Source organism: Pongo abelii, chromosome 14, assembly GCF_028885655.2.
Source record: "Pongo abelii isolate AG06213 chromosome 14, NHGRI_mPonAbe1-v2.0_pri, whole genome shotgun sequence".
NCBI classification, from domain to species: Eukaryota; Metazoa; Chordata; class Mammalia; order Primates; family Hominidae; genus Pongo; species Pongo abelii.
The window spans coordinates 101,775,980-101,800,518 of record NC_071999.2 but is presented as its reverse complement, the minus strand read 5'-3'; the positions used below and the strand labels follow the sequence as shown (position 1 = coordinate 101,800,518).

General features: G+C 41.9%; 1 protein-coding gene across 16 annotated transcripts in view; it reads left to right on the top strand.

Moving 5' to 3' along the window:
* The window catches only part of DZIP1 (DAZ interacting zinc finger protein 1), a 63,626-nt gene that overhangs the window by 2,230 nt on the left and 36,857 nt on the right, over nt 1–24,539 (top strand). For 5 of the 16 annotated variants that reach the window (XM_024230837.2, XM_054529554.2, XM_054529556.2 and 2 more), the window contains 7 exons: nt 250–500; nt 639–1,199; nt 9,212–9,299; nt 12,404–12,528; nt 17,580–17,741; nt 20,072–20,209; nt 22,621–22,683. In XM_024230837.2, coding sequence (XP_024086605.1) covers nt 465–500; nt 639–1,199; nt 9,212–9,299; nt 12,404–12,528; nt 17,580–17,741; nt 20,072–20,209; nt 22,621–22,683 — 1,173 coding nt within the window. In that variant the 5' untranslated portion in view covers nt 250–464. Of the gene's footprint in view, nt 1–249; nt 1,200–9,211; nt 9,300–12,403; nt 12,529–17,579; nt 17,742–20,071; nt 20,210–22,620; nt 22,684–24,539 lie in introns of all 16 variants that reach the window. The other 11 variants (XM_024230835.3, XM_054529552.2, XM_063714996.1 and 8 more) reach the window with 5 other exon arrangements.

Genomic DNA, 24,539 nt, shown 5'->3' with positions numbered 1-24,539 from the left:
TGGAATGAATAGATCTAATTTCAAAGCCTAAGGCCAGGGCTACAGTGAATAAATAACCAGGGGATGGCAGTTAAGACCAAATGTTCCCAGGGATGTGGCTCCCCACGCCTGCCTTAGGGACATGGAGTGTCCAGCCCCAAAGGCCAGGGAGGGTGGCGCCCTGGGGAGCCGGTACCCAGGAGGTACCCTCTTCGGGTGAACGTCTGTGTCCACTCGGGCTCGTCCAGGAGGTCTTCTCTGGTCCCGCAGGGTTCTGGGTGCACGCTGACCGCGCGCGGGCGGACGCGCCCTTTGCTCCAGGTCCAGACTTGGGCGCTGCCATAGCAACGTCCTGGACGCCCAGACCTTAGGCCGCCGCCGCCGCCGCGGAAGCAAGAAACCCGGCCTTCTCCCGCTCCTGAGGGCTGTGGCGGCGGCGGCCCGGGAGGCGGCCCAGGCTGGGTAGAGACCGCCCGGCTCCTCCTATGCAAGCTGAGGCAGCGGATTGGCTTTCAAGCATGGTAAGAGGCGGGAGGCCGGGGCGCCCCCCATGGGGACGCTGGGCTGGGGAGAACCGGGGCTTCCCCGGACCCCCAGCTCCCCAGCCTGCCCGCCCCCCATCCCCGCCTCCCGCCGCGCTCTCTTTGTGCCCCCCGCAGCCCTTCCAGAAGCATGTCTACTACCCGCTCGCCAGCGGCCCAGAGGGGCCCGACGTCGCTGTGGCCGCCGCCGCCGCGGGTGCGGCCTCCATGGCCTGTGCGCCCCCCAGCTCAGCTTCGGGACCCCTGCCCTTCTTCCAGTTCAGGCCGCGGCTGGAGAGTGTGGACTGGCGGCGGCTGAGCGCCATAGACGTGGACAAGGTGGCGGGGGCCGTGGACGTGCTGACGCTGCAGGAGAACATCATGAACATCACCTTCTGCAAGCTGGAAGATGAGAAGTGCCCACACTGCCAGTCAGGGGTGGACCCGGTGCTGCTGAAGCTCATCCGTCTGGCGCAGTTCACCATTGAGTATTTGCTGCACTCACAAGAGTTCCTCACCTCGCAGCTGCACACCCTGGAGGAGCGGCTGCGCCTGAGCCACTGCGACGGCGAGCAGAGCAAGAAGCTGCTCACCAAGCAGGCGGGGGAGATCAAGACGCTCAAGGAAGAGTGCAAACGCAGGAAGAAGATGATCTCCACCCAGCAGCTGATGATCGAGGCCAAAGCCAACTATTACCAGGTGGGCAGCTGTGTGTGAGCACGATTCATAATCCAGTAAACAACTCAGTTCCCATTTGATAGGCCTGTCCCGTATCACCACTCTTTCTTCTTAAAGATTTATATTGTATCTCAGAAGACACAGTATATTTAAGCAAAAACAGTCATTTTAACCAACAAATGTCATTGTTCATTACCTTCTGCAGACGACCAGGGTAATAATTAAACAACAAATGTCGTCTGTGGTACTTTATGGAAGTTATCTAAATGCTGGTTGTTGAAACACTTTCCTCCTCCGAATCAACCTCATCATGAAAAAACCATATACAAATTGCTGTTGAAGTCAGTCCCCAAACGATGCAGAATGTTTAAATTTGTAGGGTCTTTTTCTCATTTTTATAAATTTTGAAATATTTTCAAACTGACAGAAAAGTTGCCAGGAGACTGTAAAGAATTTTCATATGCCCTTCACCCAGATTCCCCCATTATTAACATTTGCCACAGCTCCTCTATTTCTGTATACATATTGTTATTACTTTTGAACCATTTCACAGTGAGTTGCAGATCCTAAATATTTCGATGTGTATATTTTCTAAGAACAAGAACATTCACTTACATAACAGTATTTAAAGAATAAAATATTTTTATCTTCTGGTCTTAATCTTCTACTGTTTTGGGTTAGACATTGAGTCCAAGATAAATATTGCAATTTTTGAGTATAACATAAACCAATGTATTTTTTTATTGACTAGTTGGAGGAAGTGCAGAAGTTATAAACAATGATTGAGAAAGATATTGAAGTGAGCAAGATTGATGTCATGCCCTTACTTTCTAGTCCTTTCAGCTGACTATGGCTTAAAAAGCCTCACTGGATTTAGGAATAGTGGAGCTGATGCATGAATGCTGGAGAGAACTGGGTGCAGGGCAGAGAAAATGGTGCAGTTAATATTGCTCAGGACTGACCCAGCAGGAGTGTTGAGTGTTCTTTTTTTTTTTTTTTTTTTTTTGCTGCTTGAATGTTGCTAGAGCTTTTATTCATTTCTTTTTTTTTTTTTTAGTTGTTTTTTTTTTCCTTTATTATTATTATTATTGAGTGTTCTTAAGATAGGGGAACAGTGGCCGGGTGCAGTGGCTCACACCTGTAATCCCAGCACTTTGGGAGGCTGAGGAGGGTGGATCATGAGGTCAGGAGTTTGAAACCTGAGACCATCCTGGCTAATGTGGTGAAACCCCGTGTCTACTAAAAATACCAAAATTAGCTGGGCGTGGTGGCATGTGCCTGTAGTCCCAGCTACTTGGGAGGCTGAGGCAGGAGAATCGCTTAAACCCAGGAGGTGGAGGTTGCAGTGAGCCAAGATCGCGCCATTGCACTCCAGCCTGGCAACAGAGTGAGAATCCATCTCAAAAAAATAAAAATAAATAAAAATAAAAAAGATAAAGGAACAATTAGGAATATTATTAGAAGGACTTAGTGTTTGGTCTTGGGTAAACAACCCTGAGGTATAATCTTCAAATGACACTGGGCATTGCTAATTGCTTGTTTCATAAATGCTGCTTAAAAATTAAATATTTACAAATAGTGCTAAGACGGTTTTTTTCTTGTGCAACAAATACAATGGATTCTATTTAAACATTTTTAAAGGTTTATTATAGTCCAGCTTTAGCAGCCATCTAGTGAAATGTTAAAACCTCTAACATACAGAAATTGTATGTTTATAAACTTTTTTTTTCCTTTTTTGGGGTTACTATAGAAATAGCTGTTATGAGAGAAGATTTTCTTTCTTTCTCTTTCTCTCTCTTTTTTTTTTTTTTGAGATGGAGTCTCACTCTGTCGCCCAGGCTGGTGTGCAGGGGTGCGGTCTCGGCTCACTGCAGCCTCCATCTCCCGCGTTCAAGCGATTCTCCCACCTCAGCTTCTCGAGTAGCTGGGACTACAGGTGTGCACCACCACGCCCAGCTAATTTTTGTATTTTTGGTAGAGATGAGGTTTCACCGTGTTGGCCAGGCTTGTCTCAAACTCCTGATCTCAAGTGATCCACCCACCTCAGCCTCCCAAAATGCTGGGATTACAGACGTGAGCCACCACACCTGGCCTAAGAGAAGATTTTCAAATGTGAATGATAAGTAATGATTAAAAGGTAATGACTCAATTTATCAAATGAGTGACACCTACTACTTTTTCAGCTACCAGACCTTGGCAAGTTGCTCAACCTCCCTGTGCCTCAGTTTCTACTCTGTGAAATGGGAATATTAATTGTACCTACCATATAGCAGTTGTTAATGGGGATTGAATGACTTAGTGCATAGACTGTGCTTAGAGCAGTGCTTGGCATGTAGTTAGTTATTGTTTTAGCTAATACCTGGGAATGAGGGAAAAACGTTTTGTGGCATGACAAATACCAAAGCTGACTTACTACAAAATGTGAACAATCGTATGACTGCTATCATGTGAGTTTTTCTTTCTTCCCCTATACAGAAAATCCAAAGCCTAGACCCCTTGTTCTGACACAATGATTGGGTCCACTGCATTATCAGTTTTACCTTTTGAGAAATTGTGGTCTCATTCTCATTCTCATACCACCTCTCTTTGTCCCTATTCCCTTTGCTTTAAGAAATCATAAGAACTGAGTAGCTGAGACAAAAAAAATTAAAGATGCCTGTTCTTGAAGGCTTGAACACACAGACAGACAGACACACGCACATACGCACGCACCCTTAATGGGTTTTTTCCCCATGGGGTGTGCGCATGTCTGTGTGTGTGTGTTGTGTATAAGGGGGGTAGTGATGGCAATGTGTAAGGTCTTTTTCCTCAATATTTTATTAAAAGATTTAAAACGCAGAAAAATTAAAACAACAATATAGTGAATACCCATATATGGGGGATTTTAAAAGAAAAACCTCATTGATTTTCAAATAAAAATTAGTATTGCAATATTATAAACATACAAAAAAGTGCATAGACTAATGTAAGACACATCATATACCCACCTCTTAGATTTAACTCAGGTTAGGCTGGGCGCAGTGGCTCACACCTGTAATCCCAGCACTTTGGGAGGCCAAGGCGGGCAGATCACCTGAGATCAGGAGTTCAAGAGAAGCCTGGCCAACATGGTGTAACCCCATCTCTACTAAAAATACAAAAATTAGCCAGGTGTGGTGGCGCATACCTGTAATCCCAGCTACTTGGGAAGCTGAAGCAGAAGAATCACTTAAACCCAGGAGGTGGAGGTTGCAATGAGCTGGGATCACGCCATTGCTCTCCATCCTGGGTGACAAGAGCAAAACTCCATCTCAAAAAAAAAAAAGATTGAACTCAGGTTAGCATTTTGCTATATTTCCAAGATAGCAAATGTTTAGAGTTTTAAACATCTTAGAAATAAATAATTTTCCCTTCCTCGATTCTCAGGGAAAATCTTTGTTTGACTATATTCTTCCTATTTATGTTTATGAACATATGAAATATTTTTATGAACATATGTATTCATAAGACAGTGTTTTTAAGTTTGAAAATTTTCTATAAATGATATTATACTTATAGATCTGTACTAATCTGCCAAGGCTGCCATAAAAATAACACAGGTTAGATGGTTTAAACAACAGAAATGTATTTTCTCACAGTTCTGGAGGCTGGAAGACGAAGATCAAGGTGTCAACAGGGATGGTTCCTGGTGAGGCCTCTCTTCCTGGCTTGTAAACAGCCACCTTCTTGCTATGTCCTCATCACATGGCCTTTTCTGTGTTTGGAGAGAGAGAGAGAGAGAGAGAGATCGCTAATGTCTCTCTCTCTCTTTTTCTTTTTTTAAAGTGAAGGGGTCTTGCTATGTGTCCAGGCTGGACTTAAACTCCTAGGCTCAAATATTCCTTCCGCCTCAGCCTTGCAAATAGCTGGGACTATAGGTGTGAGCCACTGTGCCGCACTTACCCTATCAGCTTAGGCCCCCCACCTTATGATCTTATTTAAACTTAATTATCTCATTAAAGGCCTCATCTCCAAACACAGTCACAGTGGGAGTCAGGGCTTCTCTCCCTGTTTCGAGAGTTACGCTATCCAGGTTGGTAACATTCACATTCTCTTAACCATAATGTCTTACTTGTTTTTTTCCACTGGTTTTATATTTATGTGCTCATTCAAAGTCCTTTCACCTCAACATCTCCATTCTTGAGTTTCTCATTTTGAATTATCTCTTAATTCATAGGATTGTCAAAATGATTTTTCTTACCCAGAAGGCCCAAGAGTGCTGCATTTCTTCAACTCTATCAAGTTTGAAAGACATATTGGATGAAGAATATTCTTAGTCACACTTTCCCTCTGAACTTTTTAGATGTGGTTCCTTTGTCTTCTGGCAGTAAATGTTGCTGTGAGAAGTTTGAGGGTGGCCTAAAGCTTTTCTTCTTGTGAGTGACTTGCTTTTTCTGCCTGCATGGCTGAAGAGTCCCTTCTTTCTGCTTGAAGCCTAGTAGCTTTTCTAGGGTATGTCTTGGTGTTGAGTGTTCTATATCAGTTTTCCCTGGAACCTGGTGAATTCTTAATCTGCAGATTCAGCTTTCACTGCACTTCAGGGAAACTCTCTTGTATTCAGTCTTTAAATTTTGTTTCATTTTTGGCTTCTCTACTTCTGGGAAACCAGTTACCTTTATGTAGTATTGATTTTGTCCATCAATTCTCCGTACTCTTTGGTTTCTTTCTCATTGCTTTAATCCTTTCCTTCTAATCTGCATTCACTGTGATAAATTATGTCAGCGTTTCCTTTAGTGAGCAATTCAGTTTTCAACAGTCTCTTTTATTTCTTGCTTTTTCTTTTCTTTTCTTTTTTTCTTTCTTTTTCTTTCTTTCTTTTTTTTTGTTTTCTTGAGTCAAGGTCTCATTTTGTCACTCTGGCCCCTAGTGCAGTGGCACAATCTTGTCTTACTGCAACCTCCACCTCCTGGGTTCAAGTGATTCTCCGGCCTCAGCCTCCCGAGTAGCTGGGATCACAGGCGTGTGCTACCACACCTGGCTAATTTTTGTATTTTTAGTAGAGACAGGGTTTCGCCATGTTGGCCAGGCTGGTCTCGAACTCCTGACCTCAGTGCTGGGATTACAGGCGTAAGCCACTGCACCTGCCCTATTCCTTGCTTTTTCTTATTTATTTGTTCTGCAATGATGTTTCAGATCTTTTTTTTTTTTTTGTATTTTATCTTTCTTTTTAAACTCATTCTGGTTTTTTAAAAAATCATTTTTATAGAATGTATGCTACTCTTACGTTCTGTGATGTGAATAGATTGTGAAGAACATCTTTAGATTCCTTTCTTAATTTATAGATCCCCTGCAGTAAGCTTTATCTTTGCATGTCATGTTTTCCCCTCCTTTTCCTCCCTCCCTCCCTCCCTTCCTTCCTCCTACCGTCCCTCTTTCCCTCCCTACCTTCTTACCTCCCTACCTTTTTTTTCCCCTCCTCCCTTTGACAGGGTGGTGTGTTTGCATCCTCTCCATCATCACTGTGCATTTCTCTCATCTTACACTTACATGGGCAGCCCTGCTGATGCATTCTACTTGCCCTGATAGAATGGCCATATTGCAGTTTTAAGGCTGGATGGTCTCTGTCTCTGTTAGGAACAGTATCGTTAGAACACCTTCTGGCAACATGTGAACTCTGGGGTGGGGTGGGGAGAGAGGGAGGCATAGCTTCCTTTTCCTTTCCTTTCTCCAGTGCTGTGCCCAGCCCGAGAGCCTGCATGACTTACATCAGAGCCGGTGGGAGAGGTCCCTAAAGTTCTATAGGTGAACCAAAGCTGTCATGAGCCCAGGAGGTTGAAGAGGTGCTTTAGGGATTCTCTGAAATGCAATACCAAGAAATATACCAGAATATGACTGGGCACCGTGGCTCATGCCTGTAATTCCAGCATTTTGGGAGGCCAAGGTGGGTGGATCATTTGAGGTTGAGAGTTCGTGCCCATCCTGGCCAACGTGGTGAAACTCCATCTCTACTAAAAATACAAAAATTAGCTGGGAGTGGTGGCAGGCACCTGTAATCTCAGCTACTCAGGAGGCTGTGGCAGGAGAATCGCTTGAACCTGGGAGGTTAAAGCTGCAGTAAGCTGTGATTGCGCCACTGCACTCTAGCCTGAGTGACAGAGGGAGACACTTTAAAAAAAAAAAAAAAGGAAATATACAGAATGTTAGTTTTAGAAAGCAAAGCCTGAAGTCTGGATGCAGTTACACTGATTAAGAGTAAGGCAGCGTGGTGAACAAAAGAACATGTTCAGTGACACAATGGGCATGAAAAGAGCAAAATCCAAATGGAGGGAAACTCTGCAGGACAAGCTTCAACCCCTTCAGCAAAAGGATAGCAAGGAAAAAAAAGAGGTGGAGGGGAAACCTATAGACTAAAAGAGTGTTAAGAGACATAACCATCAGTTACAGGATAGGGATAGGGTCTTATTTGGATCCAGTTATTAATAATTATTCCAAAACAAACCGAATGTTTTTTCTAAGACAATATGTGAAATATTAGGGAAAAATAATCAAATTAATGAAAATTAAAAATTATCCAAATAGTTGAATATTTGTTTTTTAAAAAGGATTTAATTTTTATATTTTATAAGGTAGAATAATGGTATTATGATTTGTGTTAAAGTCCTGTCTTCCTTTTAGAGATACATTCTGAAATATTTACAAATGAAATATATAATATCCAGGATTTACTTCAGAGTAATCCAGGGGTGAGTATATAGATGAAACAAATGGGATTTTTGCTTAAAGTTTCAATCAGTCTTAAAGTAGAAAAATAGAGGTATATGTGGAATTGACTTCTTTTTTCTCAGAAAATTTATTTCAATAGGTTATACTTCCAAGCTTTTGTTCATTCATATATTAAGCCTGTGTTCTTGGGATAAAGCTATAGATAAGCTAGAGGCCCTGCCCTCAGAAGTCTATGTTCTAGAACCTAGAGGGACTGGGCTGGAGACAGTAAACAAGTGAAGTACATAAACGTGAAAATATTAGCCAGTGAGATGTATGAGGATGAAAAGAAGACTACGTGATGTGACAGAGACTGTGACAGGCAGGAGGATCTTGAGGATCTTGTTGAGGACATGCTGTCATCCCCAGCGTGGAAGATGCTTGATGAATGACATCTTGAATATCAGGAGAAGGTGCCAGCCATGGGAGGAGGGTCTGGATAAGATCAGGCAGGGGCAACAGTGAATGCAAAGCTCTGAGATTGGCGTGCCTGCAGGACAGAAAGAAGGCTGGTGTGGCTGGAGTGGCAGGGGCAGGTTGTTGTTGATGGAGTGGAAGCTGTCAGTCTAACAAGAGCAGCATCAGGGGCTCCAGAAAGCAGCAGAAGGGCTCCTTTAACTGTCAAGAGGTGGTTTTCACTGTCTTGTCTTCAGTTTGGGAGGAATGCCCTGGTTTTATTTTTATTTATTTACTTATATTTTTACTTTTTGTAGAGATAGGCTCTCACCATGTTGCCCAGGCTTGTCTCAAACTCCTGGCTCAAGTGACCCCCCAACTGCCTTCGGCCTCCTAAGTGCTGGGATTACAGGCATGAGCCACCACACCCAGCCTGGTTTCATACCTCTCTTTTTAGTCATGCTTTCAGTATCTCTTGCTAGGATGGTATCTTTCAGCGAGAAAGCGCCCAAGAGGTAGTGCTTCAGGTACTTGAATTTTTTTTTTTTTTTTTTTTTTGTTGAGATGGAGTCTCGCTCTGTTGTCCAGGCTGGAGTGCAGTGGTGCAATCTCAGCTCACTGCAGCCTCTGCCTCCCGGGTTCAAGTGATTCTCTTCCCTCAGTCTCCCTAGTAGCTGGGACTACAGGCACATGCCACTGTACCTAATTTTGGATTTTTTTGTGGAGATGGGGTTTCACCATGTTGGCCAGGCTGATCTCAAACTCCTAACCTCAGGTGATCTGCCTGCCTTGGCCTCCCAAAGTGCTGGGATTACAGGCACGAGCCACCGTGCCGGGCCAGGTACCTGAATTTTAATTGCAATTAAGTGGGACGACAGTCGTTACAGACACTTGGATTTTTGCTCTCTCCTTTTCAGTGCCATTTTTGTGACAAGGCCTTTATGAACCAAGCTTTTCTACAAAGTCACATTCAACGCCGCCACACTGAAGAAAATTCTCGTTTTGGTGAGTAATGAGTTCTGTTTCAAAGCTCTTTTCTTCCTGCTCCCTTTTTCTTTTGGCAATGAGACTTGGTCCAGTGCATTTCCCAATCCTCTTAAAAGAAGCATCACGGTCCCTGTCAATTCAGTAAGTAAATGTGGAGCCCTCAGGAGGTGCATACAGTGCACTAGGTGCAGGAGATACAGCCACAAGCTGAGCGGAGAAGCCCCACTCTCTCTTTTACATTCTAAAGGGGGTTGAGGAGACACATTTAAACAGATAAATGAGTAATTAAACAGACAAATGAGTAATTCTTCTCAAATGGTGGCAAATGTGATGAAGATCATAGCGCAGGACAGTGGGGTAGAGAGTGACTCCAGGTGGGGTGAAAGTCTCGGAAAGGTGTGTCACAGGCCAAGGAACACTGACTGTAAGGGGTGTGAGGTGTGCCGGGATGATGTGTTTGAGGAACAGAAGGGCTGGTGGAGTGGAGTAGAATAGGCGAGGTGATGGTGTGTGGTGAGGCTGAAGCGCTGGGGGCCTGATCACAGGAAGGTGTGAGCTGGAATGTGGAGTTTTTATATGCATAAGATGGAGCCACTGGAGGATTTTAGGTAGGCGAGGGGCATGATCTAATTAATGTGTACCTTAGCATGACCCTTCTAGCTGTGGATAGAGACTAGACTGTTGGGGCGACAGTGGAAGCAGTGGATGAGTGAGGGGAGGAGGCTGCAATCGCAGCCCAGGTGAGAGAGATGGGGCCCTGGACCAGCTTTGTCCCCAGGCAGGTGGGCAGGTGAAGATGTAACAGATAAGTTGTGGACCCAGAAGCTACAGAGGACCCTGGGTTTCTGTCCTCCATGTTTGGGTGAATTGTGATGCTTCCTGTGATGGAGGGCCAGGGCCGGGAGGTAATTTCAAGGAGGAAGAGGGATGAGAGTTTGTACTTGCCATGGGTGCGTTTACACCGCATGTGCAACAGACGTGCAGGTGGGGGTACTGGAGGGCTGCAGCTTGAGGTGGAGACCCAGGCTGGAGATTTAAATCTGGGAATCACTGGAGCAGAGCTGGTCTGGCTGAGGTCACCTAGATAGAGAAGAGAAAGTGATGAGGCCAGCCCCAAGGTCTTCCCAATGCTAGGAGCTCAGAAAGAGCAGCAGCAGAGAGTGAGGAATAGTCTCTATCAAAGCTGGAGGGAAACCTGGGGAGTGTGTTGTCATGGAAACCAAGGGAAAAGTATTTCACAGAGGAGGCAGCGGTCAGTCGTATCAAATGCTCCTGAGGTACAGAGTAAGATGAAGACTGACAATGGACTGCTGTTGTCAAGACGGTTGTTGGTGACCTTGGCACAGCAGCTTCTGTAAACAGGTGGAGACGAAAGTCTGATTCCCCTGAGCTGAGCTGAGAATCGTGAGGGAATGGTCCTACTGTATCCAGGCATTGGTTTCAATAACACTTATTGGGAAGGAAAGCAGAGACATGAGGCTTCATCTGGACAGAAATGTGAGACCCAGGGACAACTTTGTTTCATTTGATGTGGGAGATACTAAGATGTGTTTGGGTGCGCACCACTGACAATATAGATGGTACGCAAAATGAAGAAGCAAGAGAGGGGAGGGGACTCTGAGGCTTACCAAGGAGCCAGGTTTTCTACCATTGAAGTATTCTCAAAAGCAAAGAATGTAAGGGCTCTTTCTCCATGGGCAGATCAAAGCTTCCTGCAGATTGCCACAGTAACCCACAGAAATTCTTATTTTGATCTTTTTTTTTTTTTTTTTGAGATGGAATCTCCCACTGTGCCCCAAGCTAGAGTGCAGTGATGCCATCTTGGCTCACTGCAACCTCCTCCTCCTGGGTTCAAGTGATTCCCTTGCCTCAGCCTCCCAAGTAGCTGGGACTACAGGCACCCACCACCACGCCTGGCTAGTTTTTGTATTTCTTTTTTTTCTTAGTAGAGATTGGGGTTTTGCTATGTTGCCCAGGCTGGTCTTGAACTCCTGGCCTCAAGTAATTCATTCCCCTTGGCCTACCAAAGGGCTGGGATTACAGGTGTGAGTCACTGTGCCCAACCTCATTCTGATCTTAAATGTTCTCAGTATCTAGACAAGGGTACTTGGCTTATATACTCGATACCTGCATTTCCCTCCAGTTTGGGCCAGGCTGTTTCCATTCTTGCCATTTCAGTTAAATAGATTATTTAGGAAATAGCTAAGCTTCGTAGAAACAAAAATAACAGCATAACACTCTCATTAATAAGTCTTGAATCACTGATAAAATTTGGCAATATTTTGGAAAGATGAAATATTTTAATTAATCTACCATTCTTCAGCGTGAAACTGACCTTCTTTCTCTTCTGTTTCAGTATCTTATTCTAACTCATACTCGTTTCAGAGAGGGTTTCAGACTCTGAAACGAGTATTATTTCTTCAGGTCATCTTTGAGATTCTGACTTTCTACTTTGGTTTCCATACCTTTCATGTCTACACTCACAGACACATGTACATCCATTCAGTCATGTGTACATCTGCATGTAAGTACATGTACATAAGTATTCTTCCTTTCACTTGTTGCTTCCTTTTATAACTTTTCAGTACCTCACTTCTACCCCAGTTGATAGACTATGGCCCAAGTTTGCATTTTGAATACCCCTCAAGTCCTCTGCTTGTATTAGCACTGATGGGGTCCTCAGGAGAGTTCAGTGGGCACCTAAAGGATGGTGACCACAGAGATTTCAGTATGGTGGTGCCTGCAGAGGAAGCTGTTGCTTGCCTTCTGTGATTGAGACAGGCACCTCTAAGAAAAGCCCAGAGTGCCACTGGGTCAAAGCACCCCGTATTATTCCTTGTTACCATTATTGCTCCCTGAACAGGGCTCTCATGTGTCTCTGTAGGATAATCCAACCTCAACACAGTGGCTGAAAGAATCTGCTAAAAAATAATTCAGTGCCCCAAAATACACTGCGCTCCAAATAAACTAAAGAGCAAAAATTGGCTCATGTGACATGAAACAAGTAATCGTATCCCAAGTAAGAGAAGTTTCCTTTGTGTTATCAACAGGACTGTACCCCATAAGTTTCCAGGTACATTTGGTAAGAGATGGTGTTTTAACACAATTTTCTGTTGCAACAGAATATCAGAAAAATGCACAGATTGAGAAGCTCCGGAGTGAGATCGTCGTGTTGAAGGAAGAGCTGCAGCTCACCAGGTCTGAGCTAGAGGCTGCACACCATGCCAGTGCGGTCAGATTCTCCAAGGTACCAGGCAGAATTCTGTGGTATTTTAATTACAATTAACTGTATGTAATTCAATTATGCCATGGACTCTAATAAACAGAGGACCCTTAAGAGTTTGTGAATTTGACAAGATGATTGCATTTTTTATTGCCAATCTACTCTTTAGTATCTTACTACAAAGCACATTACTGGAAATATATTTCTCTATTTTTTGAAAGCCTTTTAGAAAATTGAGGTGGAATTCACATAACACACAATTAACTTTCTAAAATTTTGCTTAGAACAGAAGTCTGACGCTTCTCATTCTCACTGGGCTAAAGTCAAGATGTCAGGAGGACCATGTGCCTTGGTAGAGGCTATAGAACAGAATATTTCTTGCTTATTTGGTTGCTGGCAGAGTTCAGTTCCTAGCAGGTGTAGGCCAGAGGTCTACACTTTCTTCCAGGCTGTCCATTGAGGGAGGGCTGCTCCTAATTTCCTTGTGAGGCTCCCCATACTCCTGGGCTCCTGACCCTCTTCCTCCATATTCAAAGCCACTAACAGAGGGTTGAGTCTCCCTCATGCTTCCAATCTGTTTCCTTTTTCCTTTTTTCCCATCTGTGTGACCCTTGTGTCAGCCCATTGGGTGCTTGGAATGACTTGTTCAGAGATACTCGGAGTGATGAAGGGCCCAAGAGGAAAGAGGCCCATGATTCATTGAGTTCTGACTTCTGTGGGTCACTGTGGGTACACCGTGGTTACCACGTATGCCACTGTTGATCCAACAAAGGGTTGACCTTGGTGTACCTAATGGAGAGAGTAAGGCCATCAAAGAGCATTTATTTCCTTGTGACTGTTAGAGTGACAGTGTGCTTAGTTCTTCCTTGTTTCCCCCATGGGGACAGCAAGTGTGACAGCAGTCATTTCACAGAATCATTGACAGAGCCCTCTGTCCTCCCCATGGGCTCACTCTTTTTCTCTCTTTTTAAATTGCAATATACCTATAATGTAAAATTTATGATTTTAACCATTTTTAAGTGTACAGTTCAGTAGTGTTGAGTATATTCACATTGTTATACAGCCAATCTCCAGAACTGTTTTGTATTGAAAAACTGAAACTCTACCCATTAAACAGCAGTGCTCCACTCCCACCTCCTTCCAGCTACTTTCCCTCTCTGTGATTTTGCCTGTTCTAGATACCTCATATGAATGGAAGCATAGAGTATTTGTCTTTTTGTCATCATTGGCTTATTTTACTCAGCATAATGTCCTCAAGGTTTATCTATGTTGTAGTGTGTGCCAGAATTTCCTTCCTTTTTCAGGCTGAATGATAGTTCATGGTATATGTATGTATACCACATTTTGCTTATTCATCTGTTATTGAACACTTGGGTTGCTTCCACTTCTTAACTATTATGACTGATGCTGTGATGAACAAGGGTCTACCAGCATCTTTTAGGCAATCATTTTACATTGTACAATCCAGTAGCATTTAGTGTATTCACAATATTGTGCAACCACCATCTCTCTAGTTTCAAAACTTTCAACACCCCAGAAAAATAACCCATACTCATTAAATAATCACTCCTACTACCCTCATCTCCTGGTAACCACGAATCTTTTTATGTCTATGAATTTTCCTAGTCAGTATATATCTTTTTTAAAAAAAATATGTAGACCACGTGTGGTGGCTCACAACCGTAATCCCAGTATTTTGGGAGGCCAAGACGGGAGGATTGCTCGAGCCCAGGAGTTCAAGACCAGTCTGCGCAACATGGTGAGACCCTGTCTCTACAAAAAATTAAAAAATTAGCCGAGTGTGGTGGCGTGCGCTTGTGGTCCCAGCTACTCAGGAGGCTGAGGAGGGAGGAAGATGGCTTGAGTCCAGGAGGTCAAGGCTCCAGGGAGCTGTGTTCACACCATTGCACCCCATTTGGCTACAGAATGAGACCCCATCTGAAAAAAAAAAAAGTACTGTGTGACCTTTTGTGTCTGGCTTTTTTCACTTATCATGATGTTCTTGAGGTTCATCTAAGTTGTAACATGTATCAGTACTTCATTCTGTCTTGCTAATATTCCATTGTATGTATGTATGCATACACAATTTGTTTATCTAGTCATCCATTGAAGGACATTTGGTTCATTTTCACCTTTTGGCTCTAATGAATAATGCCACTATAAACATTCATGTGGCAGTTTCTATGTGGACATATGTTTTCATTTTTCTTGATTATATACTTAGGAATGGAATTGCTGAGTCGTATGGTAATTTTATGTTTAACTTTCTCAGGAACCACCAAACTGTCTTCCACAGTAGCTGTACCATTTTACATTTTCACCAGTAATGTTCTTATTTCTCCACATCCTCACTAATACTTGTTATACTTTTCTGTTTTCTTAATTAAAGCCATCCTATTGGGTGGGTGGGAAGTGGTATCTCATCGGAGTTTGATTTGTATTTCCTTAACAACCAATAATATTGAACATCTCTTCATGTTTATTTTCCATTTGTAGATATCTTATTTGGAGAAATGTTTATTCAAATCCTTTGCCCATTTTTTAATTGGGTTGTTTGCCTTTTTCTTGTTGAGCTGTATGAGTTATTTATATACACTAATAGTTTCATCACTTTAGCTCTTATATTTAGGTCATTGATCTATTTTGAGTTAATTTTTGCATGTAGATTGAGAGAGGGGCCCAACTTTATACTTTTCCATGTGGTTTATCCCATTGTCCCAGTGCCAATTTTTCAAGAGACTATTCTTTTTTCATTGAATGTTCCTAACACCCTTGTTGAAGATCAGTTGACCATAGATGTTTGGGTTTATCTCTGGATTCTCAGTTCCATTCCCCTAGTCTGTATGTCTGTATTTATGCCAATATCACACAACTTTGATTACTGTAGCTTTGTAGTAGGCTTTGAAATAGATAAGTGTGCATCTTCCAACTTTGTTTTTCTTTTTCAATATTGTTTTGGTTATTTGTGGCCTCTTACAGTTTCATATGAAATTGAGGATTGGCTTTTCCATTTCTGCAAAGAAGGTTATTGGAATGGGATTACATTGAATCTCTTGATTGCTTAGGAGAGTATTGCCATTTTAACCATATTAAATCTACCAATCCATGAACATGGGATGTCTTTCCATTTATTTAAGTGTTCTTCAATTTTTACAACAAAAATTTTCAGTGTACAAGTCTTTCACCTTTTAGGTTACATTTATTTCTAGGTATTTTATTCTTTGGGATGCTATTATAAATGGAATTGTTTTCTTAATTTCTTTCTTGGATTGTTCATTGCTGGTATATAGAGATATAGCTGCTTTTTGCATGTTGACCTTGCACTGTGCAACTTTGTTGAATTTGTTTATTACTTTAGTAGTTTCTTATGGATTTTATGTTATTTTCTTTAAATAGTTGGTAGAATTCACCAGTAAAGCCATCTGGTCTTGGACTTTTCCTTTTAGGAGGTTGTTGATTACTAACTCTATCTCTTTATTTATTGAAAGTCTATTGAAATTTCCTTTGTCTTGGGTCAGTCTGGTCATTTGTGTAGGAATTTGTCCATTTCACCTAGATTATCCAATTTGTTGATGTACAATTGTTCATTATATTCTCTTACAATCCTTTTAATTTCTCTAAGATTGGTAGTCATGTCCTCACTTTCATTTCTTATTCAGGGTGGCTGAAGGTTTGTCAGTTTTGCTGATCTTTGTAAAGAACCAAATTTTGGCTTCATCTATTCTCTCTGTTGCTTTCCTGTTCTTTGCTGTATCTTTGCTCTAATTTTCATAATTTTTTTCTTTCTGCTGCCTTTGAGTTTGGTTTGCTCATCTTTTTCTAGCTAGGTTATTTATTTAAGATTTTTCTTCTTCTTCTATATTTGTTTTTTGGAGATAGAATCAATCTCTGTTGCCCAGGCTGGACTGCAGTGGCACAATCACAGCTCACTGCAGCCTTGACCTCCCAGGTCCAAGTGGTCCTCCCACCTCAGCCTCCTAAGTAGCTGGGATTACAGGCACATACCACCATACCTGGCTAATTTTTTTTTTTTTTAAATTTTTGGTAGAGATGAGGTCTCACAATGTTTCCCAGGATGGTCTCAAACTCCTGAGATCAAGTGATCCTTCCACCGTGGCCTCCCAAACTGTTGGGATTACAGGCATAGCCATCACACCTGGCCCTTTCTTCTTTTTAAATGTAGGCTTTTACAGCTATAAATTTATTTCTGAGCACTGATTTGGCTGCATCTCATGAATCTTGGTATGTTGTGTTTTCATTTTCATTAACCTCACAGTATCTTCCAATTTCCCTAATGAGTTTTTCTTTAACCTATTGGTTGTTTAAGAGCATGTTGTTTAATTTCCACGTATTTGCTAATTTTCCAGTTCCCTTCTGTTACTGATTTCTGGCTTAATTCTATTGTGATCAGAGAAGAATCTTTGCATGATTTTAATCTTTTTAAATCTGAGAAACACTTTATGGACTTAAAAAAAAGGTCTTCCTGGTAAATATTCCACGTGTACTTGAGAAGAATGTGTATTCTGCTATTGTTGGGTACAGAGTTCTGTATATGTGTGTTAGGGCTAGTTGGCATATAGTGTTGTTCAAGTTCTCAATTTAGATTTTAAAAACCCTGAAGGTCATTGAGAAATCAAGTGCTGACCTTGAATCTAGCTCCTGTAAATCTGAATTTGTATTTTCTGGGGGTGGGATGAAGTTACACTACCCAAATTGTTATGGTGCCAAAAAATGTTCTTTTATTGCTCAATATATGTTTTCTTTAAAGTATATTTAAATTTTTTATATTATGGCATGACTTTTATACAAGTTCACAGAACACAAAAAGCTGGAGGCTTTGGGCATCTGTGTTGGTATTTTAAGGGATGTAAGGACACGAGGATTCTGTGTGCTGCCTTTAGTTTAGAAAAATCAGTGTGCACAGACCTGCCACGATAGGAAATGTTGTTACAAGCCTCACTGAAATAAGCAATACTAGCTAACATTTTTGAAGTGATGCCATGAGCTTTTATTTTAAATATTGCTTATTTTCTTCAGACTAGAACTTTTAAAGATGTGTATTAAAATAATTTCAGGAATATGAAATGCAGAAAACGAAAGAGGAAGACTTTTTGAAGTTATTTGATAGGTGGAAAGAAGAAGAAAAGGAGAAACTAGTTGATGAAATGGAAAAAGTCAAGGAGATGTTTATGAAGGAATTTAAAGAATTAACTTCGAAGAATTCAGCATTAGAATATGTAAGTATTAAACCTAGAAGTTCTTATGGTATTGATTGCCTTGAGAGGTGGTGTTAGGATGGCATTAAGGCCAGGGGATCCAGCAGTTACTTTACATTACCCAGCGCCCACCCCCGCGGGGGCACGCCAGCATCTCCTCGTCCCTCCTGCAGACATTCTTCTCCCTGAGAGTCTAGAGGGAGGCATAAGAGGAGACAGAGTGAGTCAGAGATGTTTTGCTGAGAATGGGAGCTTTGGCCTTAAACTTCAGTGCAGAACACTCGTAGTGAGATATAGAAGACCCTCTTCTATGAAGGTCCCTCTTTTCTTATCTGGTTAGGTTAGCCTTGAACTGCAAACTCCTCCCTGAGTTTTGGAACTTTCCATTGTCCAGTGGGAAGGGAAGGAAGCAGACCCAGAAAGGCTAAGAATCTTTGCCAGGCTCCCTCCTCAACCCAGGCCCGGGTGGGGTCTCTAAAGCAAGCAAGTTATGGCTAAGTGAGCCCCTCTCCCTTATGGGAACAGCCCTGGTCCATACAGCCCCGGCATCATGCATAGATGATACCTGAGCTGCTTCTTTAGAAAGCAGCCAATCAATCAGTGTCCTCCTGCTAAGAATTCTAAGCTCCCTGGTTAGACTTGACGTGAATCTTCTTTGGGGAAAAGGGAGAAAGGAAGGGAGCTGAGTGAAGGTCCTTGAGCTCCCTCTAGGGGCCAACAAGTTTTATAAACGAAAATAGAGATTTTTGGAATTCACCTGAGGGCTTTCCTAAAACTCTTTAAACTCTAGCGTGAGGTTTGGCGAACTATGGCCCATGAACCAAGTCCAGCATACCACCTGTTTTTGAATGGCCTGTGACATAAGAATAGTTTTTACATTTTTACTTTTTATTTTTTTCGAGACAGAGTCTCTCTCTGTCGCCCAGTCTGGAGTGTAGCGGCACAATCTCGGCTCACTGCAACCTCTGCCTCCTGGTTTCAAGTGATTCTCATGCTTCAGCCTCCTGAGTAGCTGGGGTTACAGGCACATGCCACCACACCCAGCTAATTTTTGTATTTTTAGTAGAGACGGTTTCACCATGTTGGCCAGGATGGTCTCGAACTCCTGGCCTCAAGTGATCCTCCCACTTGGGCCTCTCAAAGTGCTGGGATTACATGTGTGAGCCACTGTGCCCAGCCAGTTTTTACATTTTTAAAACGTTGGAAAAAAAGAAGACTATTTTGACACAGGAAAATTTCATTAAAGTTCACATTTCAGTGTCATGAGTGAAGTTTTATTGAAACGCAGCCACGTTTGGTAATTTATGCTCTGCCTGTGGCATTTTTGTGCAGGAGCAGTAGAGTTGAATGCTTTGTCTGAGACCTTGTGTTACGAATCTGCATGACTTATAACTGTTGCTATTGACCTTGGCTACCTGGCTGAGGTAGTGTTTGTCAGGTTTCTCCACTGAAGATTTTCTCTTTTCTCCTCCTTTCCCTGCTGTCCTTTCTGAAATGAAGTCACTATGAGCAGCCTACGCTGAGGAGAGGAGACGTGCGCTCCCCCATCCTTTTGTTTTTGAAGTTAACATGTTACCTTCTGTGGTTTTCTGAGGGTTTTTGCCATGAGTAACATTGGGAATAATATCAAAAGAAAAGGGTAAAATTAAAACGTTATGTCCCCAATGGATTTACTGATGTGGTCCCTGGACAGTGTTGGCCTCTCACTAAACTGGCTTAAGAACCAGGTGCATTCGGTTCTTCTGTTTGCAGTACCTATTAAGTGCCCATAAAAAATTTTAAGCCCCAGCTGGGCCTGGTGGCTCACACCTGTAATCCCAGCACTTTGGGAGGCTGAGGTAGGCAGATTGTTGTGTGAGCCCAGGAGTTTGAGACCAGCCTGGGCAACATGGCAAAACCCTGTCTCTACAAAAAAATACAAAAACTAGCCGGGTGTGGTGGTGCACGCCTGTAGTCCCAGCTACCTAGGAGGCTGAGGTGGAAGGATTGCTCGAACCCAGGGGGTTGAGGCTGCAGTGAGCCATGATCATATCACTGCACTCTAGCCTGGGTAACAGAATGAGACCCTGTCTCAAAAAAAAAAAAAATTTAGACTCGTTTAAGATTAGAAAGTTAGATTTTCCTTCCCCTTTTTTCACCCTGTACATATTCTGTTAGGAAGACCAGCAAGCAGTAGAAACAAACCAGTAAAACCACAGGGAAGCAGAAGCAGAAGAAGCGTCCAAGAGCATCCAGGAGCGTCCAAGAGGGCAGTCAGATTTAAAACACAGCTACGTGCTCCCTGATTTTATTCTCCGTTTCAGTCTTATGAAAGTCTAACTGTAGTACTGAGCTTGAATTTTATCTTATAGCAACTGTCAGAAATCCAGAAGTCCAACATGCAGATCAAGTCCAACATAGGCACATTAAAAGATGCACATGAGTTTAAAGAAGACCGTTCTCCATATCCCCAGGATTTCCATAATGTCATGCAGCTTCTTGATAGTCAGGTACGTGCAAGTGGGTGACAGCTGCAGTGGATGCCTTCCTTTTTCTTAGTGAAGTAATTTACAGTGAGTGTCATCTGCAGAAAAAGTGTTTGTCTTTTTCAGTAATCATGAAGGTGACTAGCTGTTATTTTTCTCCTACAACATGCCTAAGTCATAAGAGGTGTTTGTTACACGCTTGCTGTTGGCAAATAGCATACACAACAGTTGGCAAAACTGTTTTGTTTCTTCTCTCCATAAAATCAATTTGAATTGGTTAGTATAACCTAGCTATTCATTTTTCATCTTTCAGATGTAGCTCTCAATTTCAAAAGGCGTAGAAGGGCATATTGAAGCACCAGATTTAGTTTTAGAGTTTAAATATACTGCTAACTGTGTTTTTAGTAGAAACGGGGTTTCACCATATTGGCCAGGCTGGTCTCAAACTCCTGACCTCAGGTGATCCGCCCACCTCAGCTCAATTAGCTGGGCGTGGTGGCGGATGCCTGTAATCCCAGCTACTCGGAGGGCTGAGGCAGGAGAATTGCTTGAACCCAGGAGGCAGAGGTTGCAGTGAGCTGAGATCATGCCATTGCACTCCAGCCTGGGCAACAAGAGTGACACTCAGTCTCAAAAAAAAAAAAAAAAATGTATATATATACACACACACACACACACATACACACACACACACACACACACACACACACAGCTAACTGGCCAACTGATGATCTGTTACATTTATCAAACATAATCACTTTCATTTGGAAGTGACAGCGGTTTAGGGGAACAATTTATTTAAACTAGGAAGCAAATAGAGATGAGAGGTTATGAATTCAGGATTTTTTTTTAAAAAGCCTGGGTCATTCTAAAAAAGGCAAGTAGACTTTGGAAATAGGGACCACTGCTTCTTGCTCCAGTGCTCACATCTTTCCTCCCCGACCCAAATCTGCCTGCTCCACTGCAGTCAGGCTGACCATGTCCCTGTCCTGTCTGAAGTCCTTCAGTGACTCTTATTCTGGACCTCCTACCAGCATGCAGGGTCCTTCGGGTTCTGGGCCCTGGGCCATCTTTCTCTGTTCTTTGCTTTCCTGGCACTCCAGCGGCCCAGCAGCCCATGCCTCTGAGAACATGGCCTTCTATCTTTTTCCTCGGTTCTGGCAGCATTCCTGCCTGTCCTGCAGCTCCCAGTTTTCGGGATCTGTCTTTTACTCATTCTTTAGTATTCAGCCAGGGGGCAGGTACCACTTTCAGAAAGTTCTCCTGAGCCTCTAGGCTATAGCATTTCTGTAGTCCCTAAGTGGGACCTGATCACATACACATTATATATGGATTCCCCATGGCTGTGTCTACTGGCCTCCTGTGCAGAGCAGGGCCTGTCTCTTAATCTTCTTTTAGCCTGCCAGTGGCCATTCAGTGAGGTGTCTGGTATATGGTAGGAAACCAGGAGCTGTGTCCTGAACTGAACTGTTCACAGTTGCTTCCAGCAGGCTGGAGACTACAGCTGGTCGCTCATGAACTGAACGATGTGGCTCTAAAATCCTAAGGTCCCACCTAAATTTCTTCTGTTTCTGTCCTGTGAGTTGTGTTGTCAGTTCAGAACCTATGGCCTCAGAAACCTTGGTGTTTGCTTTTGGCCTCGTAGGTTGGCAAACTAGCACCTACTTTTGTAAATGAAGTGTTACTGGCTATGTCCCAGTAACATTTTGTGAGTGCTAGTTCATTTACATCTTATCCATGGCTGTTGTCCCAATACAGTTGTGGGATGACACAGCTGTATTGTGTTGTGTTGTGACCAAGTTGTCTGGCCCCCAGAGCCTATGATATTTACTGTTAGCTCCTTACTAAAAAATTTTTCCTGACCCCTGCCTTATGGTAAAAGATTAAAACCAGATGCAAATGTATTTAAGCATTTTTGACTGTGTATATTCTAAAAAATACTAGCTGGATTAGTCTGTTCTCACACTACTATAAAGAACTACCTAAGACTGGGTAATTTATAAAGAAAAGAGGTTTAATTAACTCACAGTTCCATAGGCTGTACAGGAGGCATGGCTGGAGAGGCCTCAGGAAACTTACAATCATGGCAGAAGGACAAAGGGGAAGCCAGCACGTCTTAAAATGATGGAGCAGGAGAGAAAGAGAGAGCGAAGAGGGAAGTGCTACACACTTTTAAACAACCAGATCTTGTGAGAACTCACTATCACGAGAACAGCAAGGGGGAAGTCCACCGCCATGATTCAGTCATCTCCCACCAGGCCCTTCCTCCAACACATGAGATTTGAGTGAGGACAGAGAGCCAAACTATCTCACTAGCTAAAATTTTACCAGATAGATAGTTGGGTTTCATAGGTATTCACTAAAAAGGAAGCTTCCATATTGTGTAGATCTCATTGTTACAGTTGTACATAAATTATTCTTTTATTCTTTTGTAGGAAAGCAAATGGACAGCTCGAGTTCAAGCTATTCATCAAGAACACAAGAAAGAGAAGGGTCGGGTAAGGTTAAGAAACCAATGGCCTAAAGTGGGCCATTTTTTAAAGGAATATTTGCTTTTCTTTTTCATAAATGTAATATTTGTCCACTTAATAACATTTGGGGAGAAATGTGTAGCAAAATTAAAATTACCTATAATTCTAACACCAAAGATAACCACTGCTACTACTTTCTTATAATTTATTTGTTTTCTTTTTTTTTTCTCATTAAACTTTTTTAATGGGTCTCAAAATTCTGTGACAAATTTTTGGTCAAGCTGTTTCCATGAAAAAGTACTGATTTTAAAAACTAATAACTTAAAACTGCCACACGCAAAAAAGAAAACCAAAGTGGTCCACAAAACATTCTCCTTTCCTTCTGAAGGTTTTACGATGCATTGGTATCATTAACCAGTCTTTTACTACTAAACTTAAATGGCCAATTGAAACAAACTGTTCTGAGACCGTTCTTCCACCACTGATTAAGAGTAGGGTGGCAGGTATTAGGGATAATATTCATTTAGCCTTCAGAGCTTTCTGGGCAGACTTGGTGACCTTGCCAGCTCCAGCAGCCTTCTTGTCCACTGCTTCAGTTTTCTTTTATGCATTTCTATAAGTGTAGAAACTCATATATACATAGTTTTACAACATTCGAATTATGTTTTGTAGGTTTGTACGTTTTTCACTTTATATGTCATAGACCTTTCCTAAGTTTTAAAGTATTCTTCAAAATCATGACTTTTAATGACTTCATGGTGATCTTATTGGATGTATCATAAGTTACTTAATCATTTCTTCATTGTCAAATACATGTTTCTGATTTTTTTGTATCACAGAACTGCAATGTAAGTAATTTTTTAAAAAGGCAAGAACTGTTTACATTAAAAACACTTTAATGAAAACAAACTTTAATTATGACACTGATTCTCTTTCACCTGAGTACATCAGAAATTTAAGTGTTAAAATGTGTTTACACTAGTGCAAAACATCTAAAGTAGATGTATTTGAGAAGATCTTAAGATAGGAAAACTTCTGTTTATTTTTTCACTTGAAATTGTGTTTTGTACCTTAGTATTTCTTGTAAATATTTTCTGAATGGAAAAAAATGTTTCCTCTTTTGCACATTTTCCAATATTACCTTTCTTAGTAGAATATTAAATGACAAAAGATCATATAATATATATGTGTCTAATTGCTAGGATGAAGTGTGTTCAGATGATCAAAAAATTTATCAGCTTATATTTCTCCAAGGTGGAACAAATACTGAGGAAGATGGGGGGAAAAAAAGAAACTGTGAACAGTACTAGAGCCAAACTAAAGCAAAGCAAACAAAAAATAAAAATATTTCACAAAACACCTGCAGTGCTTGAGGAACTTCAATGGAAAAGTTAGACATTAATCTACCTTTAAGATTGTATCATTGCTAGAAAAGGAAATAGGAACCACTATTTTTCCTCTATTCCATTTATAATATCATTTCATCATGCAAATAATTTATGGTGATAATACACAGACATATACCCAATACACATATCTATATACATACACATATACAGTAGTTTATATTGAAAATTGTATCACTGATGTGGCAGTTCAATTTAGGAGATATTTACTGAGCAACTGCTATGTACTACACTTTATAAGGCTAAAAAGAGGTATGGAACAATGCCTGCCCTCAGACTGCTTACAGTACAGAAGGGAGTAGGAGTGAGGCTACAGATATGGGAATCAGGATGGGATAAATGCAGAGTGCCCTAGGAACTGAACGGAGTTTCTTGAAGTGGGGTTAGGGCTGTGTGTGGATCATACCCATGTTTACTTCTTCAGCCTAAACAACTCTTCTGAGTTCCAGATCAGGTAGCCAGCTCAGTACTCGACAT